This window comes from Neomonachus schauinslandi, chromosome 9 (genome assembly GCF_002201575.2).
Source record: "Neomonachus schauinslandi chromosome 9, ASM220157v2, whole genome shotgun sequence".
Classification (NCBI taxonomy): Eukaryota; Metazoa; Chordata; class Mammalia; order Carnivora; family Phocidae; genus Neomonachus; species Neomonachus schauinslandi.
In genome coordinates, this window is record NC_058411.1 from 103,834,230 (window position 1) to 103,859,396 (window position 25,167).

General features: G+C 54.0%; 1 protein-coding gene across 1 annotated transcript in view; it reads right to left on the reverse strand.

The window, feature by feature from the left end:
- Nucleotides 1–2,207: 2,207 nt before the first annotated feature.
- IGDCC4 (immunoglobulin superfamily DCC subclass member 4) overlaps nucleotides 2,208–25,167 on the reverse strand; it is a 37,073-nt gene continuing 14,113 nt past the window's right edge. The window contains exons 4-20 of the mRNA XM_044918291.1: nucleotides 21,362–21,498; nucleotides 19,871–20,011; nucleotides 16,492–16,647; nucleotides 15,282–15,695; nucleotides 14,590–14,754; nucleotides 13,909–14,046; nucleotides 12,854–13,024; nucleotides 11,603–11,839; nucleotides 11,349–11,450; nucleotides 9,208–9,391; nucleotides 8,336–8,463; nucleotides 6,429–6,599; nucleotides 6,039–6,176; nucleotides 5,209–5,314; nucleotides 4,272–4,500; nucleotides 3,347–3,508; nucleotides 2,208–2,618 (exon numbers count right to left, since the gene is read on the reverse strand). Coding sequence (XP_044774226.1) covers nucleotides 2,208–2,618; nucleotides 3,347–3,508; nucleotides 4,272–4,500; nucleotides 5,209–5,314; nucleotides 6,039–6,176; nucleotides 6,429–6,599; nucleotides 8,336–8,463; nucleotides 9,208–9,391; nucleotides 11,349–11,450; nucleotides 11,603–11,839; nucleotides 12,854–13,024; nucleotides 13,909–14,046; nucleotides 14,590–14,754; nucleotides 15,282–15,695; nucleotides 16,492–16,647; nucleotides 19,871–20,011; nucleotides 21,362–21,498 — 3,190 coding nt within the window. The remainder of the gene's footprint in view (nucleotides 2,619–3,346; nucleotides 3,509–4,271; nucleotides 4,501–5,208; nucleotides 5,315–6,038; nucleotides 6,177–6,428; nucleotides 6,600–8,335; nucleotides 8,464–9,207; nucleotides 9,392–11,348; nucleotides 11,451–11,602; nucleotides 11,840–12,853; nucleotides 13,025–13,908; nucleotides 14,047–14,589; nucleotides 14,755–15,281; nucleotides 15,696–16,491; nucleotides 16,648–19,870; nucleotides 20,012–21,361; nucleotides 21,499–25,167) is intronic.

Below are 25,167 nucleotides of genomic sequence, written 5' to 3' on the forward strand. Positions count from 1 at the left end.
AAATTACCCAGAGCCCAAATCATACATAATGCTAGTGAGTAATGGCCACTTTCTTATCAACTGTGAGTTATAGGCAGATACCAGATTTATTACTTATTTGCTTTTGAGAAACAATTTTCCACCCAACCTAATGGGTTATAAATTGTCTCATTTGCAGCTATTTAATTTAAACCAGAACCTCAGTGCCTGTTAAACAAGAACATGAAAAATGACTATGTGGTGTAATGCTAAGAGCCTACTGTTAAAACAGCCATTTGATTCAGGGCAGTTGTTTTTTTTTCCTTTTGGGGGGTGGTGGGGGAATCAAACCAGCAAAATAAAACAAGGCTTTTGACCTTCAGAGCAGTGGCGAAACACATACGGTGGTGTCGGCCACGGTGACGCTGGATGTCACAGAAAGGGTACAAGTGACAATTCCGTCTTCGAGCTACAAACCAGCATGAATAATCTGCAGCTCTATCACAGGCTGGCTGAAGCAAGGGAGGGAAGGAAATGTAGGTGCGGATGTCAGTCGAGAGTGACACCCGAGTGTAATAAACACAGATGCTGAAAGGGTCTGAGGGAGCTGCAACTCTGCTTGAGAGACATGTCACCATTAAAAAAAAAAAGAAAGAAAGAAAGAAAAGGGAAAGATAGACTGGTTATTTCTAATTTGGCCCAGAAGCCGGAGTTAACCCTTGATGTGCCAATCGTTAAAAAGATGCATTTAGGGAGAAAAGCCCCCACATCCTACGCTCCGAGGAGAGGCTGGGGTGCAAAATCAAAGAAATGACCTTGTCTTGTCTACACGGGAAATAGAAGCCCAGCTTGTCCCTGTGTGACAGGTCAACAGAAAATGACTTTAGGATTGAATTTAAAGAAAACAACAACAACAACAAACCAACAAAATGAAATGAGCCAATCACCCTTGTCCTGTGCAAAGGCCTCAGTGTCAGCCCCCAGAGGGTGAAACTCCTCTCACCCCCATCCATCAGCTCCCGTTCCAGGGGTGCAGAGTGGGAGGGAAGCTGCTCGGCTGGGGTGCCCCTAATCCCCACTCTCCTTCTCCCCATTTGGCTTCAGCTGGGAAGGAAGGTCCCAAACCCCCTCCATCCAGCAACCCTGCCTCCCTGCCCCTTTCCCTGTCTCAGAAGTCCCCCTGTGTGACCTGGATCCCCCAACTCCAAGGAGAGTCCTCCTACCTCAATCCCAGGGAGAAAGATGCAAGGGAAACTGGAAGATCGTCTCCAAACTCACACTGGGGGCACTGGGGGCACTGGGGGTGTCTGCCTGGGGAGGGGGCACATGGCGGCACAGGGAGAAGAGAGGCAGGACGATGGCCGGGGAAGTGAATGGCGGACACAGAAGTCACGCTATGGCCTCAAAGCAGACATGAGGTAGTCATGTTGTTAGGGAAGGATGCAGAGATTGAGCCCAGGCAGGTGGTCCGGGAGAGGTGTGGGAGACAGCAGGGACAGACGGGAGACAGAGGAAAGGAAAGCGTATCTGGGAGGAAGCGCGGGGCAGGAGAACTGGGGAGAACTGGGGGCCCGGGCGCTGACTGGAGACACAGCCCAAGAGTAGTGAAGGGGAAGAGAGGACAGGAGAGCCAGGGCAAGCGGATTTCCAAAACCAGGCACTTCCCAAATGACAAATGAAATGCAGAGCTGCTCTGAGGAGGGCCAGAGTCACCCTCTCAGTTTGGGCAACAGGGATGCGGGTGATGGGTAGTGACGCAACGAAGACCCTAGGCGTTCAGAGCCTCCTGCACTCAGCCCAGCCAGAAGGGAAAATGGGCCGGGGCTGTCTTTGTCAGACAGGGCATTGCAGACACTCTCAGAGTGTGTAATAAATGGCTGGGTGATGGGGGGGCGCCCACAGGGCTGGGGACTGACCACTCTGAGGCACTGTCCTGACCTGGAGGATCAATTAGGCCACAGGGACTACCACCAGGCCAGAATCTCCCAGCTCAGCAGCTAGCACACGCACATGTGCACATCCCATATAGCCGTGCCTCCCAGGTCCCTCCCACAGGACATGTGCCACAGGGTGGGGGGGGCAAGTGGATACTCCATTTCTTCTTTGCCCCTCAGCCACAGCACCCCGGGAGGCTCCAGACGGTGTGACGATGTTCAGGAACTGCAGGTGCACGGGTGTACATACTCGGCCACACGTGCCATGTTCCATGATCCATACTAGCCTGCCCCAAACTGCACCCTCTAGGGGAGCTAGGCAGAGGAGGGGACTGGGGCCCTGGGCAGGCCTGGGCTGGTTCCTAGAGGGCAGGGGGCCTTTGGCTGGCAGCTATTCCCGGGGGCCTCCTCCAGAGCCTCACTGGGCTGGAGGTCTGGGTACGGGTAAGAAGCGCTGGCTGCCTCTGGCAGGCAGGTGAGTCTGTCTGGCCCAGGGGTTGCCTGCTCACACCCCCCCAGCTCCCTGTCCAGCCAGTCTACCCCTTGCCCTAGATCCATGACTCCTGAAGTGAGGTCAGGAGCCTCCGGAGGCAGGGGATCCTCAGGTTCCAGGTCTTGGAGGTGAAGGTCAGGGTTCCCTTTGGATGCGCTAAAGTCAGAGTGGACAATGACTTCAGCCTCCACCTGATTCCTGCAGGCTGGGGGCGGCTTCTTCCTGCCATTGCCCTGGTCAGAGCAGAGAACGTAAAGACAAGGTGACCATCGCTGAGAGTGATCATCAGAAGAATGACCAACAGGGGTGCCTGGGTGGCTCAGTCCAACTCTTGGTTTTGGCTCAGGTCATGATCTCATGGGTGCTGGGATTGACCTGGCTTTCGGCTCTGTGCTCAGTGGGGAGTCTGCTTAAAGATTCTCTCCCTCTGCCCCCACCCACTCTCTCTCAAATAAATAAACAAATCTTAAAAAAAAAAAAAAAAGAATGACCAACATACTTGGGGCAGAGAAGGACTGACCCCCTCCCCCAAGCCCCGGAGCACAACGACTGTCCTACAAGAGATGATGATCAGGCCCATGTGAAGGCAAGGGAGAATGGAATACTACCCATCTGCCCTTGCCCAGAGTTCCAAAAGTACCAGATTTAGTCAGAGCCTCAGCGCGCAGGAGGAAGGGCAGAACGCACTCAGCCTAGGCCCACACTCAGCTCCATGGTAATACTGCTGGGGCCCACTTAGGCCATCAGGAGAGGAGCGATTGTCTTTAACCCAAGTGAGACAGATTGCTGCAAACTGCCTGCCCTCCACGCACCCACCTTTAGCGACTCTAGGGGCCTCCTAACTAGACTTCCATCCCCATGGAAGTTACCACCAGGGGTCACCAGAAAAGTCACTCCTTGCTCTTCACAAGCACAGAGCTCCTTCTCTCCTTTCCTCTCCCCGCCCTCCCAGGACACTGACCTTTATGGCCTCATACACCAGAGCCTGCAGCAACAGTGTCTGCCCCGTTCCAGCAGGGGGCAGCAGAGCCCGGGTCAGAGAAGGCATGGCACCTGCTTGGGGCAGCTCACAGCCTGCCCAGGAACCTACCCAGCTTGGCCCCCCTGGCTGAGCCCAGGAGATCTGCGAGGGGAGAAAGACATGGGAGCACTGAGGGCTTGGCTGGGAGAGGGCAGCCTAAGAGAGGGAAGTAGATGGAGACTCTTGGCCTCCTGGCCACCTCCCAGCTAAGGCTGTGGGGAGGGGCCAAGAGTCTGGGGGTGAATGTGAGGATGGAGAAGTCCTCCTGCAGAAAAGCCCAGTACCAGAGGCTCTGGCAAGGCCTAGAGGTGTCCAAGCCAGGCAGGGTCTCCTTCACCACAAAGGCAGGGAAAGAGGGAGGAAGCACCCAATGGTTTGGGCAGGCTCCTCAGAGAAAGGCAGGACGAGCCACCACTGCTGGCATGGAAGGGACCTGCCCTACGTGGGCCCACCTTATCCAGGTCCTGGTCTCACTTGGTCATGGCCAAGCGGACCAGCCTCTTGTCTTCATATTGGGGAGGGCCGGGTCTTAGAGGTTTCTCCAGCTCCCAGGATGAGGAGGGTGTTGTGGCCACACTGAGTCACCAGCAAACAGTCCACTGGGGGCCTTTCCCTCCTTCCGTGAGAACCAGGCTGACCTATTCTGCCAGGGGTGGAGGCCCATCTGCTTCCCTACCCTGCCAACCTTTTCAGGGAGGAAAAAGAGAGAGAGTGCCTTTTCTTCTGCAGCTGGCCCTGGGAAAGGGAAGGGGAGGGCGGAGGAGTTTCTCCCAGGGGTCACACATTGTGCTCTCGCGCCCCCTGGTGTCCTTTCTGGGAACGAGCTGTAGTGTGGGGCTCTGACCTACCCAGGCTCCAGGCTTACCTTTCTCTTGGAGTGACCCCGGCAGTCGGAAGCACCGCCCCCCATCAGGCTGTGCACCTCAGCCCTGTCCTCGATGTCTGAGGGCGGTGGAGACCAGTCCTCGGGACGGGGGTGCACAAGGGACTCCAGTTCATGGGCAGCTGGGGGACCAGGGGGGCCAAGGCGGGCTCGAGAGTACAGTGCGGGGTTCCCAGCACTGGCCGTGGAGGACAGGCCTGGGAGGGCGTCCCTGGAAGGGAGGACAGAGAATCAGGCACAGTGTTCAGAAAGTGAGGAGCGGCGGCAGGCCTGGGGTCTAGTCCTGCCTATGTTCTTGGGTAGGTTCCTGTTCTGGAATTTGGTTTCCCTGTATGGGTAATGATTAAGAAACTACATTCAAAACAGCCATGACAGAGGCACCTGGGTGGCTCAGTCGTTAAGCATCTGCCCTTGGCTCAGGTCATGATCCCAGGGTCCTGGGATCGAGCCCCATGGCGTTGGGCTCCCTGCTCCGCGGGAAGCCTGGTTCTCCCTCTCCCACGCCCCCTGCTTGTGTTCCCTCTCTCGCTGTGTCTCTGTCAAATAAATAAATAAAATCTTAAAAAAAAAAAAAAAACAGCCATGTCGTTGCAAATGGGACCTTTCCTCCTCCTCTCCACCCAGCTCCAAGTATCTAGAGATTTGGGGTCCCTCTTTCCAAGATGCTGGCGGCTACAGAGGCAGAAGAGGCAGCTCTGTCTATGCTCGCCCTTGCTGAAGAGGTAGGCTGGGGATCCCCTAAACCCACTCCCCATTCTCATGAGGAGATCACCCCCAATACCTTCACCCCAGAGTCTTAGTTTCAGTGGGGCCTCTGGGGGAACCTCGGGCAAGTCGTGGCCGCTTTTCCTGCCCTCTCATCTCTGCTGCCCTTCTGGAAACCTCTCCTCTCTGCAGGCAGACTGGCCCCTTCACCCACCTGTGGGGGCTGCGGCGCAGGCCGGCACACATGCAGGCCAGGAGGCAGAGGAGGCCCAGACAGACACCCACAATGATGCCTGTGACTGAGTGCACGTCCAAGGAGTCTGGCGGGGGACAGAGAGGGGACAGAACAGGTCAAGGCCAGGACAAGGTCCAGGGTTCATAGATCAGGATTTCTGTGGCTTCCTCAGGAGACCACTGGTCTCACCCTCTGGACACAAAAATCTGCTGCTGCAAGAAGGGGCCCACCACCACCTCCCTCTCTGACTGTCCTCCCCACTGGACATCTGAAGTTCTCATCTCTCTCTGTCACCCTGGCCTCTCAGTGAAACACACTAGGGTTGGTTCCGTGGGTGTGCAACAAGAGCGGTCGCACGGGGCCCACACTCAGAAGGACGCCATGCTTGGTTGAAGGTTCTGCTATCACCATCTTGCAATTCTAATTTTTTAATGAGGGTCCCACGTTTTCATTTCACACTTGGCCCTGCAAATCACATAGCCAGTCCTGCTGCCCTCTCCCACCCCATAAAGCTTGTCACCTCTCCAAGCCGATCCTCCAATCAAAGCAGTCTCCCAAAGAACCAAGCCAGTCTCCCATAAATCTGACCTCTTGACTGAATCACTACTGAACTACATCCATTTCCCCTTCAAATCTCTCCCCTCCCCACCAAACTACGAAGCCAGCTGTCCAAAACAATGAAAGGGTAGTTGTACCTAGGGGCAGGGCCCTGGAAGAGATGACTTTAGCATTAGAGGTCAACTCCAGGGGCCTCAGAAGACCTCAGGCTGTCCTAGGGTGGACCTACTCCTCCCTCCCTGCCCTCATACCTGAGAGCTTCTCCTGGAGAGTGATCACATCCTGCAGGCCAGAGAAGGGCCCAGGGCCCACCTCTGTGCGCGCCCCCATCTTGAAGAAGTACCTAGTGTCGCTCTCGAGGCCATGTACCTCAGCACTGAAGATGTTTCCTGGGGGCAGGGGGAAGCAAGGAAAGCAGGGTTGGAGGGTTGGGGGGGTGCGGGATGCAGGGGTAGCCTGGAAAACGGGACTAAGAAGGTATGCTCTCCCACTCGAGCACTAGCTTCTGCCTGCTTCTTCTAGAAACCCGTGGAACAAACCTCAGCCACACTCTCACCACTAACCCAGCCACTGGAGTGGTTGGAAAAGGGAGAGAGGGTGGGGAAGCTCTCGCTCAGATGCCCTGGGGTGGGAGCCCTCACCCTCCGTGGTGAGCAGGGTCCACTGGTGTTCGGGCTGGGTGTGGTTGCTGCTATATAGGATGAGATACTCCACGATCTCTCCATTGGGCTCGGTGGGGGGGCACCAGTGCAGCCGAACGGTGGACGGCGTCAGGGGGCTCAGACGCAGGTCAGATGGGGGCGTTGAGGGCCCTGGGGTGCAGGGGAGGAAATGGGGAGAGGCACAGTCACTGAGAGCCCCAGCTCCGGGGGGCAGCTGGGAGACAGGGCATGAGGACAGACCACAAACCACAAAGCAAAATGAGATCTGATCTCTAACTGGTGAGTTTCTGGAAAACATTTGGCCGGGGGGGGGGGGGGGGGGGGTGGTTCACTACCATTCCTCCCCTCAGAAACTCTTCTTCACTCCTTGGAGCAGGTCTCAAATTTCCACACCCAAATACTTCCAAAGGTGGAGGAGACTGTCTGGTATTCCAAAGACCCAGGGGCAGAGCTCAAAATTTTCTGGAAGGCTTAATTTTATTTTGAACTCTCATACTAAGTTTCTCCTCTGTTCCATGGTAAAGTTTAACCTAAAAATAGTGTTTAAAACTATTTATCATTGAAAGTTCCTAACTGGACGCCTGGGTGGCTCACATGGTTGAGGGTCTCCCTTCAGTTCAGGTCATGATCCCGGGGTCCTGGGATTGAGCCTCGCATTGGGCTCCCTGCTCAGCGGGGAGCCTGCTTCTCCCTCTGCCTCTCCCTGCCACTCCCCCTGCTTGTGCTCTCTCTCTGACAAATAAATAAATAAATAAAATCTTAAAAAAAAACAACAACAAAGTTCCTAACTCCCCTTGCTACCCCCCCCACCCCCAGATCTTCAAGTAAAATCAGTTGATGCCCTGTATAGCCTTTGCCTATGTCTGCCCCTGACACGGGTCCCGAGGGTCATGGGAATCCCAGTATGAGAAGTACAACCTTTGTGGTTTTGTTTGCGCTTTGTTTTTAGAGAAGAAGCTGATCCTGGGGGTAGGGGTGAATGAGGAAGGGAGAGAAGGAGAAGGAGGGACACAGGTGACTAGTGAGTTGGAAAGGGACAGAGATTTGGGGTTCCAGGGCTTGAAGACCCAGCAGAGGGTGGGATGGGGACCCAGGGCTCTGGGGCATGAGACAGCCACAGCATCGCAGGCTGCCAGAAGCCTCCTTGCCTCTCAGCTTCTCAGTTCCAGTCCCCCCGTCTGCAAAAGGAGAAAACATCCCCGTCTGTTGCACAGCTAGTGCTGCTGGGAAGCTTCCTGAGAACACACTGGGGCCCCCTACACCCCCTCCGCAGGTTAAGACCATCACAACTGAAGTCATAAGTGGGTGGGAGACAACGTGTAAGCAAACGCATGAGAGTGCACGGTGTTCGCACCCCACCCCACGCACATCTTCCTATTTCAGATCCTGAGACAAAGGTCTTCTGTCGATGGGAAGGTGAACAGTTATAGGGCCGGCAGAACCAAAGAGCCTCTGCTATGAGAACAAAAGTCCATTTGTCTTGGAATGCCATTTCCAGAGGCTCCAGAGTCACAGACGTGCACAGCAAATGCCTCCATCCTTTTACAGAGGGGGACACAGAGGCCCAAGGGGGAAGGGACCTGCCCAAGCCTCCCTGTGTGTCAGGGGCAGGATGGAGCCCTCACGTGCAGAATCTAGGACACCTGCCTCCCTGACCTGGCCCCTGGTCACTAGCTCAGTGAGGTCTTGGCCGTCTCATACAAGAAGCCCCTCCTCTAAATCTCATTATGTTTAGGAGTGAGTGGCTAAGACCAGCACAGGACTGGCCGACGTGAATGCAAAGCCAGCAATAGAAACAGGGTTCCAAGGGACATGTCAAAAAAGAGGGCCGTCGGGACAAGAAGAAGTGAGGTAAAAGATGGATGGGTGGCAAGGGGGCCACTCACGGTCAGGCAGGGTGGAGCGTTCCACCACGGAACCGAAAGGCCCGTCCATGTCCACGCCGTGGGACTGTACCGCAAACTCGTATTTGGTGAATGGCTTCAGCCCACCAATGAGGATGTCTTCTCCAGAGCTGCCGAGGCGAGAAATGCAACTAGCGCTCTCAGGGCACCCTCCTGCCAGGACAGGCCCATCCAAATCCACTTCGCCAGCCAGCCCCAGGCCCTACCCTGGGCGGGGAACGGACTCACTGGCAGGGGGGCCACGGACACCACCCAGGGGCCCTACAGAGAGGTCTGGATGTATGCTGCTCCCAGGGTAGTCTGTCCAAATCTCCAGACCAGGCCCCCTGCTCCAGGAAACCTTCCTGGGTTCCTCCAAGTCACTGTCCACCCAAGGATCCATCTCTGATGCATCTTTTCCTTGACTTAATGGTACTTTAGCTGCAGCTGTACACAGCTATTATGTCTTCCCACTTTATTCTATCTGTTTTATTTGCTTTATTGTGTCTTCAATGATATTTTTATGCGATTTTTCCTCTGCCTAACCAGCAGCTCCTCCGGGGCTCTGCCTCCCCATCTGACTGGGGGCCCTCTCAGGACGGCATCAGGGCTGTCTCCTCCCCCTCATGTCGGGAGGCCTCTGAGGTTGGAGAAATGGGTCTGTCCTGCATCACGTTCCCTGCGGTTGAGTGCGAGGCTCTGTTGGGAGGGGATGGGGTAGGATGGACTCCCCTCTTCCACCTGGCACCAGCAGACCCTCAGGGTGCCCCAGTGCAACACGCGAGCCAGGAAAGGCTCCTGAATGCCCGGGGTCCCTCCCCTCATCACCATCTGCTGCCTTCCGTCCCCGTGGCAGCATCGGCTGGCTTCCCCACCTGGTGTAATAGGTGACCAGGGAGGCGTTCCTGAGCCCCCAGGGGCTGAAGCGCACAGTGTAGTTGACAATCTTGACTGTGGTGAAGTCTGGCTTTTTCCACCGAAGCCAAATGGAAGTGGAGCTGTTTGATTCCGCATGGACGTGGGCAGGGGGCAAGGGTGGTCCCCTCTGGATGGGCAAGTCTGGAAGGTGAAAACAGAGTGTGGGGAAAGGAGGGAGGACACTCATACCAAAATATGGGTAGTGGTTCGCGATTCCAAGGTACTTTTTTTCACCCTCTGTCTTCTGGTCCCGTGGAGTTGGGTAGCATCATTCCCACCTCACAGCTGAGGAAACTGAGGCTCCCAAGAATTTCAGTGGTTTTTGCCAAGGCCATACATAGAGCAGACTGCACTACAGAGAGGCAGCAAATTATGGCAATTAAAAGCACAGATTTTGGAGCCAGGTGGTCCTGGTTCCAATTCTAGCTCCGCTGCGTACTAGCTGTGCGACCTGGGAGAAGCTACTTAACCCTCTCTATGCCTCCATTCCCTATTCTGTCAGTGGGGCTGAGAACAGTCCCTCCTTCATGGTGTTGTTATGAGCATTCAATTAATATTTGTTATGTATACAGAAAAGTGTCTGGCATATTGCTATGGACTGAATGTTTGTGTCCCCCCCAAATTCACATGCTGAAGTTTGAACACATGGGGGGCCCTCATGAACGGGATTAGCGCCTATCTTTGTCCATCCGGGCCACGATAGCAGAGTACCACAGACTGGGTGGCTTACAAACAACAGAAATTCATTTCTCACGGTTCTGGAAGCTGGAGTCTGAGACCAGGGTGCCAGCATGCTCAAGTTCTGGTAAGAGCCCACGTGTGGGTTATAGGCTGCCAACTCCTCATTATATGATCTTACGGAGGAGAGCAGAGAGAGGAAGTGAGCTCTCTTGTGACTTGTAAAAGGGCACCAATCCTCTTCATAAGGGCCCCACCCTCCTGATCTCATCCAACCTTATTTACTTCCTTATACATCGTACTGGAGGGTGGAGTTTCAATGTATGAATTGGGGGGCAGGGGAGGGGCACAAACTGTCAGTCTGTAACTGTGCCCTTATGGGAGAGCCCCCAGAGAGCTCTCCAGCCCCCCTTCTGCCATGTGAGGACCCCATGAAAACATGGCTTATGGTCTATGAACCAGGAGGTGGGCCCTCACCAGACACTGAGTCTGCTGGTGCCTTGATCTTGGACTTCCTCTGGGACTGTAGAAAGCAATGGTTGTTTCAGCCACCCAAACTAGGGTATTTTTGTTAAAGCAGCCTGAGCTAAGACCTGTATAGTAAGTGCTATAGGATGATGTGTTTATTACATAAATATAAAATAAAACAAACTCCATGACAGTGGGTACCTTATCTGTATTGTTCATCACTATATTTCCAGAACAGGGTAGTAGATAGTAAAAAAGATTTGCTGAATGAACAAACTGGAATTTGAACCCAGGTTTCTTGGCTCTGGGTTGAGTGCTCCCTTCAATAAAACACATGGCTGAAAATCAGCCTGGGAAGTCAGGGGCAAGGGGGTGTCATGATGGGCAAGCAGGGTGGCCCACACAGAGCCATGGGACAGTGTACTACCGTGGACAGACTTTTGTTGGGCAGCCAGGAGTCCCGGTTCTAGTTTAGGCTCTGTGTGACCTTGGGCAAGTCCCTTTACTTCTCTGAGCCTCCGTTTCCTGATGGGCCACATAGGGACGTTCTCCCTGCCCAGCGTGGAGGGACAATCTGATAGACAGTATGTTGTAGGTAGGTGGATGTGTTTTAAAAATGTTTAAAGATCAAACAGGGTCAGGAGTCACTGATCAACTATGGGGTTTCTCTCTGTCCAAACCTTCCAGATCTATGGTCTATGATCAGCACTGCTCATGGGTAATGAAAATCCGGTAACTGGCCTGAAAGACAGTACACCAACTGAAGTTTCTCTCTGCAACAGAGGCTGTCTGGGGCTAGAAGAGGACCTTTGAGCCTAAGAGAATGGGTCTGGGGGTGGCCGAGGCTACCGGATGGCCTGACCACCAGGGCTGGCCCAGAGGAAAGGGAAAGGAAGTGGCACACAGACCCCTCGACGGAGCCCTCCTCCCTCTCCTTCCCCAGCCCCCTCACCTGGTGTGGGAGCCTTTTCTGTCTTGCCCTTCCACACTGCTGCGTAGCCGTCCTCATGTTTGTTGAATGCCACGAGCTTCACCTCGTACAGCCGGCCAGGGGCTGGGGAAGGTCATGGGGGTCACTGGCTAGAGGGACCCCCGAGGCCACTCTTTCATCCCCAGAGAGCATTCCATTCCCAACTCCCGTGCCCAGCTTGCCCAGTTCCCCACCGAGGCTATGTCTGTCTTGCTCCCTCCCGCAGCCCTCCTCACCTAGCTGGGTCAGCTCATACTGCTTCACTTTCTTCTTGAGCCGGACAGGCCCCACGTCCCAAGCCTGGTCTCTGTGGCCCCCTGGGGGACTCTTGCCATCGGCCTCCTCCTCGGCCCCCACCTCCCGCCAGTACAGTTTGTAGCCAGAGATCTGGGCGGGGTGAGGGGGCGGCTGCCATGACACCACCAGGGACTCCATCCTTGCCCGGACCTTCAACTCTGCAGGGGCAAAAGGGACTGGGGGCAGAGGAGCAGGATGGGAAGAAGGAGTGAGAGAAAGGGGAATGAGGAGAAGGAAGCCAGGGATGGGGGAGGGGGACGAGGCAGGAGGAAGCCAAAAGCAGGAAGCCAGCACTGAGTGGGAGCCTTGCTAGCCTCCGCCCAACACGCTGGCACGCAGCCAGCACCCCCCGTGCTGGGTCTGGGCTCAGTCTAGAGGGGAACTCACTGTTCTACACACCCAGAGTGCTGAGAATGCAGGGATGTCTCCTGGGCATTTGCAAAGGGGTTAGCAAGGAGCCCCTCTGGGGCAGGACTGATGGTACCTGGCACAGCGTCAGGCCCTGTAATTCTTCTGAAGGAAGGAATGCATGGGTACTGACAGGCTAGGGGGTCACCGCGGCTGCTGAGGCCGGGAAGGAGGGAAGGAGCCATTGGTGTGGGGAGCCTACTTGGAGCCCAAGAGTGGGGCCTTACTACGTGTCAGACACTGTTCTAAGCTCCTTATACGTGTATTTTAACTTTATTCTCACAACCCCATAAAATGACAAAAATACTATTGTCTCCATTTTACAAAGAAGAAAACTGAGAAGTTGAGTAACTTGTCCAAGGTCATACGGATAGTATGCGTGCGAGAGGGTCTGTCTGTACGTCATCATTCTATTACTGGGCCTCTTGACAAAACCAACAATCCTAATCTGGAAGCAGCTACTATCTGCCAAGTTCTTATTACGTACTAAACACTCGTTTACAATGCATTAGTAGTCCTCACGCCACCTTCGGCAGTAAGTGAAGCCTCAGAGTTGTGAATGGTTTGTTCAAAGGCACGCAGCAGATAGAAGGGACCCTGGAGCCCAGGTTTGTTTGTAAAGGCCAGCCGTTCGCCTCTAACACCTGGCCTCCCTTGCCCATCAAGCAGGGGGAGCCATGGAGGGTCTCTGATGGAGAGAGCGCTTGGGCCTGCGTTCTAAAGGCACACATACGCCCACAGGGTCACATACCCCATCCTTCCTCTCCCCTCAGACCCCATACCGTGGCTCTGGTTGTGCATAGTGGGCGTCCGGTGCTGCATCCACTGGGAGGGGGTCCCGTAGCCAGCCCCGGTGCCGGCCGAAATCCGTACTCTATACACCTTGTTGGGCTGAAGTGCACTCAGCGTAAACTGTGTCTCATTTCCAGGCACCTCGGTGGAGAAAACCTGATCTGCTGGGACAGAACACATGGCTGCAGGGCGGCGACCTGAGGACCATGACCCCTAAACTCCCCTACCAGCTAGTCCACCCCAGATCCTGGTTCCTCAGTGCCCATGAGAGCCTGAGGCCCTCTCGGCATGGATCCCTCAGTGCCTGGACGGACTCCACGGCTCCAGAGCTGACTCCTGGGCCTCCGGCCTGGGCTGACGCCGGTCATTACCCTCAGCTCAGAGTGGAGAGAACCATGGCACAGACTCCGCACTTCCCCATGAGCTGTCAGTGACCATTCCCTTACACACACACCTAGGGTGCAGGTGCAAGGGCTTGTCTCTGAAGGCCATCAGGCACTGCCTGCCTTCTGAGCCCAAGCCCCCTTCCTCACCCTTCCCTCCTTCTTCACTCTCACCCTCACCCCCAGCCCCTTGTCTTCCCCTAACTCTTCATTCCTTTCATATCCTCTCCCCTTGATCACTTACATCTGCCCTAACACGCCCTCCCCGATGCTCTGTTTCCCCAAACCCGCAAGCACGCCCTCCACTGCCCTATCCCTCATCTGCTTTTTGAGTTGGAAGGGACCCCAGGGATTACCTAGGCTACCTGCCTCGTTTCACAGATGGGGAAGCTGAGGCAGGGACTTAACAGCATTATCCACTATAGCTATACAGGAAGTGGGGCTAGAATCCAGGACTCCCTCTGTCTTAAGCTTTGCCTCTTTGCCTTTCCCTACACTCAGACCACACTCCTCTTGTCCAGCGTCCTATTTCCCTACTCCATGGCTCTGGCTCAGTTCCTCAGACTTCTCCCCCACTTCTGCTTGGATCCTCAGCTGCTCTGGCCAGCACTTCATATCAACAATTCCCAGCCAGGTGGAGCCCTCACCCTGCCCCCACTCACCTTCCTTTCCCAAACCGTACTCTATCTTGTACTTCACCACCTGCCCATTGCTCATGCTGGGAGGCAGGGGCAGCCACGCCACCCTGATGTCCAAAGGGTTGGGGCTGGACAGGGAGAGCTGGGGCGCTGCACTGGGGACTGAGACAGAAGAACATCAGGGTGAGCTCTGCTCCACCGACGTGGAAGGTGAGGCCCAGGAGCGGTCAGAGACTTGCCCAGGTCACACAGCAAGTCAGAAGTAGGCCCAGGACCAGGATCTGAGGGAGGAAAGGGAGCCTCTCAGGGGAGCCCCAAACTGGAGATGAGGGGATATTCTTCCCACCCCAAAGCCAGAAAAAGTTTTGGGGCACAATCTTCTACATCCAATGGGTTCATGTCACCGGCCCCTGCCTGACTGGATGGTACATGGATATTGAGAAGGGCCATATAACATGGGGAATCAAGACCTGGACTCAAGTCCCAGCTGTACTACTGACCTTGGGCAAGTCACTCTCATTTTCTGGGCCTCAGTTTCCCAAACTGTAAGCTGGGAAGAACCCTCACCCACCTCCTTACAGGGCACAAAAGATGACATGAGGCAGATAAAAGTGCCTTGGCATACACTAGTAAAAAGAAGCGAGCTACCATCCCCAGGGAATTCTCTGGAACCCAAGGTGCCCATTGCAGGTTTAGAGGCCCTACCATCATCCAGTGTGTGGACCAGCGCTGGGGTAGAGGTGCGGCTGGCCCCCAGCTGGGAGTAGGCCACCACGTAGAACTCATAATCGGTGTTGGGTTCCAGGTCCCGAACCTGCAGCTCTGTGGTGTCATTGTTCACTGCAAACTGGTATTCCACATTGTCCATGCCTGGGGCGGTGACACAGGGGACAAAGGTACTGTCACAGAGCCACCCCCAAAGGTCTGCCAGCTGGAGGCTACCAAGGGATCTTTCATATTGTCCCAGCCTCTGGAATGGTCTGGGTATAACTAAATCATCAGATCATCTGAGCTGGAGAGTAAGACTTCCCCCGCTTCTAGTCTCACTGTATTAATTCCTCCACCAGTTAGGAAGTTCTTTCTGGTGTCTAACTGAAGTGACTCCTGCTGCAGTTAATCAACCAGCTCCAGGAATGCCTAGGCATTTTCCCTGGGAGGAAAAGCATCCTCTTCCTTATCATAACAGACTGTGAGGAGGGGGAAATGGGCCACACACGTTAACCCCCCCAGCACGGCATCGAAGACTATGGCTTAGCCCATGTCCACGCAGGTCTTCTCCCGTGGGCTCCCACCCCATCTCATCCGACCCCAAAGGTACCCACCCACGCAGCAACCCTTCCGTCATCTAACCTGTGTCCCCCTCGGGGCGCCCCCGCGCGGGTCCCCAGCGGACGTACCCCGTGCCTTCTGGTAGTGGAGGGAGAAGCCGATGATCTGCTCGCTGTGCAGCTCGGGCCGCTCCCACGCCACGAGCACCGCAGAGCTGCTCAGCGGCGTGGCCGTGACCCTCGTGGGGGCGCTGGGCAGCCCCTCGCGCACCACTACGGCCAGGGGCGCGGCGGCGCACGCGGTGCCCGCGCTGTTCTCGGCCACGCACTGGTAGTAGCCGGCGTCCTGCAGGCCGATCTGCGTGATGACCAGGCTGCCGCCGCCGCCCTGCACCTTGACGCGCCCGTTGGGCCGCAGCGGCGCCCCGTCGTGCAGCCAGCGCAGCGCCGGCCGCGGCTCCCCGGCCGCGCGGCACACGAAGCGCGCGGTGCTCGCCCGCGTCCGCGACAGCGCCTCGGGCGCCTGCGAGATGGCCGGGGCCGCTGGGGGCGGGGAGGCGGATGCTGACGGCGCGCTGCGGCCGCGAGGGGCTCTGCCGCCTCCCCGGATGCTCCGGCCGGCTCCCGCGGGCCCTCCACTCGCTCCCTGAGTCACCCCGCCCCCAAATCCTGGCGGGCGGCGCCGCTCTACCTCTGCTCCTCCCCGGTTCACCCCAGCCCCACGCTGGCCGTTCTCCTCCTCGCCCCGAATTGTCCCCAGGCCTCCTGAGCCTCCCCTAAGTACCCCAGCTCCTCTTGGGCCTCACCCCACTCCCTCGGGTACCGTAACCTCCTTCTCCCCTCCTTCCCAGTGTCCCCCACACCTGGGAGACTCACCTCTCTCCACAGTTATCCCAGCCCTGAGCAACCCCGTCCCCCAGTGTTTCCTGTCACTCAGGCCACGCCACCGTCTCCCCTAACCCTCAGTCCTACCCCTCCCCCCATGACCTAGGTCCCACTCAGACCTCCCCCACCAGCCCCCAAACACCCAAGCCATGCTCTGATCACCCCTCTCCTTCTCTCCCTGCCTCAACTTCCCTCACCCCATCCTCCAATCTCTTTCCCTCACTCCCCCGCCTCCAGTCCTCTAGCCTGTCCCCTCCAGTACCCACCCTAACGAAGGACTCCTCCCCTGAGTGCCGGCCCCCTAGCTCCAGCCTTTTTATCCTCCAGGATGGCCCGTCGGTCCTTCTGACACACCCACTTGCCCATTCCCCGGTCCCCAACTGACCGCCTAGCTGACCGCCCCACTCCGGTCCCCACCCTCCCCACTACTGCCCGGTCCCCCACCCCGCCTCACCCAGCACGCGGAGCTCAGCGGCGGCCGTGGCGAAGTCGCGCGTGCGGGGCTTGTTAGCGCGGCACACGTAGACGCCCGAGTGCCGGGGCTGCGCGCTGCTGATGAGTAGGTTGGTGCGGCCCAGGACAATGACGTCGGTGGAGATGGGTTTCCCATCTGGGGGAGGAGATGAAGATTGCTGGAGGAGGGCACCAAGGACTGCCCCTCCATCTACTCCCTGGATCCGGGGTGGGGAGGCCCTCCACACCCGGTTAAGGGAACACAACAGTCCCTTATTTGAATCTCAGTTCCTCCACTTGCTAGAGGCGTGACCCCCTCTGAGCCCTCCTGTCTCCGTCTGTAAAGTGGGGAGAGGATTGTCCCTAGCTGGAGGGATGCTGTGAGGGTGGGACACGTGAGGTTTGTGAGAAGGCCAGGCACAGTGCAGGTACCTAACAGGTGCTCAGTACATTCGTCAGTTACTACTATTACCATTATTATTAAATCCATTTCACTCAAGGAGGACACACTCCTCCTGTATGGTGTTATCCCAATACTGTGATGAAGACATGGATGGAAAGGTCTGACCAGAACCAAAGATTTGAATATATGCAAGACTTTTTATCTTGAATCTGAAATGAGAACCATTTTTTTAAAAAAAGATTTTATTTATTTATTTGAGAGAGAGAGATAGTGAGAGAGCACAAGCAGTGGGGAGAGGGAGAAGCAGGCTCCCCGCTGAGCAGGGAGCCCCACACCAGCTCCATCCCAAGACCCCAGGATCATGACGGGAGCAGAAGGCAGAAGCTGAACTGACTGAGCCACTGAGAACCGTTTTAAAAGCCCCTGCTTTCTGAACACGAACAGAAAATCCAGAGGAGAAATGCAAATGGCCAAGAAACACCAAAAAAAGTGTTCAACTTCACATAAGCAGAGAAATGCACACCAAAACACAGATGTTAATTCTCACCTATCAAACTGGGAAAGTTTTTAAAAAGGGTAAGCTGCCAGAGAAAGGGTAAATGCTGAGAGGGGCTCCACCTTGACTTTGACCCAGGGATCCCATTTGTGGGCCCCTGTACTGGGGAGATATTAACAGGGCTGATCACTGCAGTGTTACATAACAAATGGGCAATGGGAAAGGACTGGCAAATTGCATTATGGTTATATTCAAATGATGGAATATAGTCATTAAAATTACTTTTTGAAAAAGTTTTAGAGATGGGGAAATGGTTATGACATACTGTTGAATTAAAGTAAGACTTGTAACTGTAAATATAGCATGCTCCCAATTTCGGGGGGAAATGTACATGTGCATAGAAAAAAAAAAACTGGAAGAAAATACACTTGTATGTTAACTATTTTAATCTCTTTGAGTGGTGGAATGTTTTGTTTCTGCTTTTCCCCAGTTTTCCACAATGAACACACACAACCATTGTAATCAGAAGAAAACAAAACAAATAGCCATGTCCCTTCCCTGACTTCATGAAGTTTCTAGAAAAGGAACAGTGACGGGTGTCAGGAATGAAGTCCTTTTCCAGCCTTTCTCTTCCCAGGCTCTGTCCAGGAGTGCTATTAGCAGACTTTCTGCAAGGGGGTTCCCAGGACCACCCGTGTCAGGATTCTCTGGGACAACAATTCTTAAATCCTCACTGTGCACTCGAATCACAGAATCTCAGGGGACCTTGTTAAGATGCAGAGGCCTAGGGCAAGCCCCAGATTCTGCATTTCTAACTAGGTGCAGGTGGTGGGTCCAAAGACCACACTTTCAGTAGCAAGGACCTAGAGCAGTTTAAGATTCCTGGGTCACAACTGTCCAGGCATGAAGGCAGGGAGTCTGCAGTTTTAACAAGCTCCCTGGGTCATCGTGATGCAAGGTCAGGATTTGAGAAACATTGATATTAGAACTTCTGGGCAACACCACAGGCCTATCTTGATTATAGTATAAGGGTCCTGCTGGCGCCAGGATCCCCCTAACTAGGCAAGTGTCACAGGTCCAATGAGGTGTGCAGGTCGGGGAGGCCCAAAGACACCAGCACTGTTCTATCTCATCAGCTCAGTGGGAGGTACATAGTTGTTCAGATTATTTTTCTTTAAACTCTGTGTATTCATTACATACTCTTTTGAATGTGAGATAAAAACTTACGAAAAGGAGGCAGTATAGGATAATAGACTGAGTCAGAGAAGAAAGGTAAAAAAAGCGGGGTTTAGGACTTACTTCTACCTCACCTTGGGACAAGTCACTTCTCATTGACAAATGGAAACAAAAATAATCCTTGCTGGGGCACCTGCGTGGCTCAGTCGGTTGTCTGACTCTTAATTTCAGCCCAGGTCATGATCTCGGGGGTCGTGGGATCAAGCCCCACATCAGGCTCCACGCTCAGTGTGGAGTCTGCTTATCCCTCTCCCTCCCCCTTTGCTCTGCCTCCCCTTTGTGTGTACCCCCCCATGCACTCTCTCTCTCTAAAATAAATACATAAAATCTTAGAAAAAAAAAATCCTCACGGGGCACCTGGGTGGCTCAGTCGGTTAAGTGTCTGCCTTCGGCTCAGGTCATGATCCCAGGGTCCTGGGATCGAGTCCTGAGTTGGGCTCCCTGCTAGTGGGGAACCTGCTTCTCCCTCTCCCTCTGCCCGCCGCTCCCCCTGCTTGTGCTCACTCTCTGACAAATAAATAAAATCTTAAAAAAAAAATCCTTGCTTTTCTTCCATACAGGACTGTAGGAAGTGGTGTTCCAGAAAGAGAAGGGGCTCTAAAGTTTGGGTCTTGGCTCTCTGAGCCTCCGTTTCCTCATATGTCCACTGGGAATAAGAGCCCTCGCCCCTACCCCCTTCAGAGGGCCCCTCCAGGCTTTGGCAGGAGTGCGGGCTGAGCTCTCTGTAGGCGGCAGTGATGTGTGGCTAGCAGCCTCCCAACGCTGATAGCATCTGCTGGGACTCAGTCCCCCTGGCACTTAGCACTTGGTGCCTGATGCCGTCAAACGTCTCTTCTTGGGTATGTGTTTTATCGCCCTCACCCAGACCATGAGCTCAGAGGGCAGGGTCCCTGACTCTCTCACCTGTGCCCAGCACGGAGCCAAGCACACAAGGCAGCAGCAATCTGAGTGGGCGGGGGGCAGCTTTGGTTTCACCTGACTCTAGCTCTCACACACTCACTTGCAACACTGTTGAGCCCACCCTAAATAAGGTCTCAGTGACACTTTCATGAGTGGCAGACACAAAGTGCTTCGTAAAGGGAACATACTACACAGATTGATGCCTAAGTCTGCCCACCCACACTCAGCCCTGGGAGAGGAGCTCCCACCACATGGAGCGGTCACCCTTATAACTTCCCAACTTGGGGACACATGAGATGCCACACCCTCCTTTCCCATGCCTTCGGGTCCCCTCCCTCCACTTACCCTGTCGGACCCAGGACACGAAAGGGGTGGGGTCAGCGGAGGCCACGCATTCCATCACCACACTCTGGCCAGAAACCACGGTGGTGTTCTCCGGGGCTGCCACAATGACCACGTCTTGCCCACTCGTGGATGCCAGGGACCCTGGTGAGAGGGAAGGCCAGCAAGCAGCCTTACCATGAGGTGTCTTTACGTGCAGTCCCTCACCTGATGCTCACAGTCACCTGGTGGGGCAGGTGAGGCAGGCAACAGCCAGGGTTTGATCACACGGGTAGGGAAAGCAGCTGCATAGCTCAGCAGAGCTGGGACCGGAACTCAGAGCTCTTTCTCTTGGAGCCAGGAGAGGAATAACCTGGCCTCTAGCACACCACCCTCATTCTTCCCTGCCAAACGGAGCCCACCCATCAGGGTCACTAGTAGACTTGGAGCCTGGAATTGGAGTCAACAGTCATAGTTTCTGGTTCCAGCACCACCATTAACGCAGTGTGACCTTAGGCAAGTCCCTTCTCCAAAGGGCTCTGGGTTCCCCTGTGGGAGAAGTAGGAGGTAGGCTCGAGTTTCCGCCAGCTTGGCAGCTCCCTGAGCACTGATTCCCTGCCAAGTTCTCCCTGTGACCCTGGCCCCTGGGTCAGCATGGGGAATACCTGGTACGCCCAGAAGGTGGAAGCAGAGACTCCAGGGCACAGGAGGGAGACTGAACCAGACTCCAAGACCTGCCTACCAGCTAAACCACAGGCAAGTAGGGTAGCGTGGAGGTGGGAGGGGTGGGGAGGGGGATGGGAAGAGATGTGCAGAAGGGCAGGGTTGGGAGGAGATGCCAAGGTAGAGGAAGGCAAGTGAGAGGCCCTTGGGGGAGGTCTGCACTAAGATCGGTTGAGCACCTGCTAGGTGCCGGGCTCTTTCCACTCTTATCTCAGCTATTTCCACAACCCCCCCTGAGCTAGACATTTGATAACAGCCCAGGGTCACACAGATGGTAAGTAGAGAGGCCAGGATTCAAAGCAGGTCTTTCCGACCCCAAAGCCTGTGTGTGCCCTTCCTACCGCATCACACTGGGACGGGAGCTTTTCAGAGAAATGGAGAGGACAGGAACACCAGACTGCAGGGATCGGGATTTGCAGCGTCCAGCCAGCAGCAAGGGGTGAATCTGCTAATGCCCAGAAGGGCAGGGACCAGGGCTTCCTGACACCCCTCTTCAGATGCCTCCCCTCCCCTCTCCCTCACCTTCCTCCCTAGCCCGGGATGCCCCACCCAACCTTAGGGAGCACAGAGCCTCTGTAGGAAGACAGCCCTGGACTGGGAGCCTGGAGTCTGGGGTTCCAGCCCGTTCTATCTCTGACTTCCTGGGTGGTACGGCCTTCTCTGGGCTACCCCGCCGCACCTTCCCAATGGCAATTTGAAGGCAGAGCTTGGACTTCATGAGGCGCCTACCAGCTCTGAGGTGGCTGATGCCAGAAACCCCCCAGGGTTCCCCCGCCCAGCCTGCCCCCTTACCTCTGCGAGCCACGCTGAGTAGGGCCTCCTGGCTGAAGCGCTGGCTGACGGAGCTGGTGGCCACACAGCGGTAGGAGCCTGCGTCACTCTCCTGAATGTCCAGGATCTGGAGGACCCCGTTGGGGAGAGTGATGAGCCTTGGGAAGGGGGAGAGGGCACCTATGAGGTGGGCAGGAGCTCCGCAGGGAGCTGTCCTGGGCCCCCCTCCCCCTCCAGCTTGAACTACCTCCAGCATCTCACTTTCAAGCCTCATTCATAATAAAACATGCAAATTAAAGCTGTGACATACCATTTTCACCTACCAGGTTAGCAAAGATCAGAAGGTTTAATATCACCCTATGTGGGTGAAGGAATGGGGGAAGGTACTCCTGTCTTGGTGGCCATGCCAATCGATACACCCTCCTTCAAGGGCAAGCAGGTAATATATTAAAATCAACCCTGCACGTGCCTTTTGATCCAGCAACACCACTTTGAGGACTCTATCCCACAGATATTCTCAGACATGGACACAAAAACCTGTTTAATGATATTCACTCCAGCACCACGAGGGCAATGGCAGAAGACCGGGAAAAAATCCAAGTGTCCATCTGTAGGGTGGGAACTAGCTAAACCGGTTTGGGTACATTCATACAATGGAATGCTAGGCAGCTGTTAAAAAGGAGGCAGCTCCATGTGTGCAGAAATGGGACGCTCTCCAAAGTGTGTTTGGTGCAGAACGGTGTGTGGGGATATGCACACTTATATGCTTGCACTGAAGGTCCCTGGGGAGGGGACCTGGGATCCCGGGAGTAGACAGTGGGAGACTTACTTTTTATTATACAGCCTTCTATACAGTGTGAATTTGTTTACCCCTTGCCTATATTACTTCCTCCCTCCCTGATAAAAATCCCTTTTATTCACACAATATCACCTGACTCTCAAAACAATCCGAAGAGATAGAGGGCATCACAACCTCCATTTTACTGGTGACAAAGCGAAGGTTCGGAAGCACTAGGGCATTATTTTCCCAGGGACTCAGAGCTGGAGCAGGGTTAAAACTTGAACCCAGGTCTTCCAGTGCCAAATTCCATGTTCTTCCCACCTGCGTGTCTCAGCAGCCATCAGCTGGCTAAGAACGCCCAGGGAAGGGTCCCCAGAAAGCCCCAGTCAACACACACACTACTTAGGAGAGGTAGGATGGATGAAGGTGGTATCCTCCACCCTCTTGGTTAGAGGGTTGGAAAGCGGCTCAGGTTAGAAAGGTCTGGAGCCCTTGTTTGGGAGACAGTGCAATGCAGGCAAAACTGTGTCCTTGCAGAGGACACTGGGGTGGTGGTAAGTGGAGAAGGCTCTGGTCCAAGTTGGGGATGGGGGATGTCTTCCTGAATCCTCCACCTATGATCCTTGCAGGGTTAGCTCCCGGTTGAGAGTCCCAGTTTCTCAACAGAGCAAATGGTGCTGGTCCCTGGATATAGGCTAGGCCAAGGCTGGAGAGGGAATGGGGCAGTTGTGTGCTTGATGAAGGTCGCTTGGTTCATGGGGAAACAGGGTATGAAACAATTTAAACACAGGAGAGGAGAACTAGCTCAAGGGTGTTGGGAGAAAATTCTGGCCACAGGCCTGGAAACCTGCTGTGGCCCAAAGACTTAGAGAATGAACATAAACCTGCTTCACTCCCTCCCTCATCCCACAGGCAAACCCACCTCTGCCCCAGTGCCTTATCCTCAGCTCCAGCAGCTGCCCACATCAGTGGTGGGGCCAGCAGGGGAGAAGGGATATGGAGGCAAAGGGTGGTGGGAGGTAAAATTCTGGGCCAGGAAAATTTGATAGAGCAGGACAAGTGGGGAAGGACAAGCAGAACCCATCTGGGAAACAAGACCGCCATCTCCATCCAGGTCTCCTCCACCTAATAAGCTCTGCCTCCAAGACCCTTCCTCTTTCAGTCTAGCTAGCTGACCTTGCCTGCAGGGTTCCCACCAAAGCAACCCATATTTCCTAACCCCAAAGTTTCCCAGGCTTTCCATGGAAATTGTGCTCCAGGTACCCAAGAGCTGATACCTCATTTGACAAGGAGCATTTCCTTATTATGTGTGGGAAAGGAGGAAGGAAGGAAGGAAGGAAGGAAGGAAGGAAGGGAGGAAAGGAGGAAGGAAGGAAAAGAGGTATACCTCTCCTCAGATGTGGTGTTATCACTGCAGCCAACAGAAGCGGGATGGAACCCCTTTTAGTGTTCATCTAAAATCTTTTCTGTTTTGTTAAAATGTGTTTTTAGAAGCTCTGTCCTTGGAAAGATGTCCAAGATATATTGGTTAGTGGCAGGAAAAAAGTCACCAAACAGTGTTTATGAAGCAGTTCTATGTTTGGAAACTAGATAAGTGATATGTTAGGATATGGGCAGAACAAGTCATGGGTGGTAAAGGTCCCATCATTCAGGGAGGTTTTCTCTGCAGTGTGATTACTGGGAATGCTTATTTGTTGTGTTTAAAAAAAATTTTTTTTGAATATTTATTAGGTTGGAAGTAGAACACTTGAAAAAATTGAAATTGAATAAATAAAATCTTTAAAGAAAATAAATAAATAAATAAATTGAAATTGAAGACTGGACTAGGGAGCCCACAGTATTGAGGTCCATTGGTGTCATGTTTTCAAAGTGTGAGTGAATGGTGATAACAAAAATGATTTCAAGTGGATCCAAACACACAGTTTTTTTAATTCCAGCAGTTATGTACTTATTTTTATGGTTACCTTGTATTTATGGTTAGTGTGGCTGGTTTTCCATTTTACTACAGTGAGATAATTTTCCTTTTTAATATGTGTTAAAGTTACAGAAGAGAGCTGATTTAAAGAAGTGTATTAAGTAAGTGATTGAATAAAGGGCTCAGGAATGGCCAAAATTATAAAGGGGGTGTGTGAATGCTTGGGATTTGGGAAACATTGCTCTCATTGATTACTGGTTCCCGTGGAAGGAAAATTATCCTCTATCATTAGAAATTAGTATAAGTACCAGGGAATTGCCTTGGGGTCTATTCTTCACCAGCAGTTCCCAAAACATGCACCTATCCTTTGACACAGTGTGTTTATTAACTGCACGTGCATACAGCCTCCAAGGCATGCAGTCTCCAAACCACTGGGCTACGTTTATGAATAGCATATTTGTACATGTACTATATCTGGGCATGTGTAAAAATACATACCTTGGGCATAATCAAGTTGCTGTTTTAGACATTTCTTTATTTCCCCCACACAATGTGCTGGGACATGTGAGCCTGGCTTATTTATAGCTAAGGATCACTTTTCAGAGGACTTGGGGGCAAACACTCCCAGAGCCCTGGAACTGGCAGCTCCAGACTTCTGGGAGAGGCCTGTGGCTTCATAGAAGGATGCCTGGACTAGATGTGGGGAGGTGACGGAGCCCTACTGTTTGCTGGGAAACTTTGCGGGAAGTCACCTCTCTGCTTGGCCCCACAGTTGGCCCGCCTGACCTCTGAGCCCATCTGTAGCATGAACTTCTTCAGACCCTGCAGCTTCCCTACCCCAACCACCGAATCACAAGGGGCTTGCATGTCATTCGTGCCAGGCCTCCGGCATCCCACACTCCGTGTCCTAGCTATGTGACCTGGGCCAAGTTACTTCTGTCTCTGATCCTCGGTTTGCTCACTTAACAATCCAGATAATAATATCTGCCATAACCATGTATGTAGACCTGGAAGGATGTTCATGATGTGTTAAGTGAAAAAAAAGTAGAAGTTGCTTTATAATCCCATTTTTGTTTCGGAAAAAAAAGTTGATTGAACAAAAAAACCCAGTATGGGGGCACCTGGCTGGCT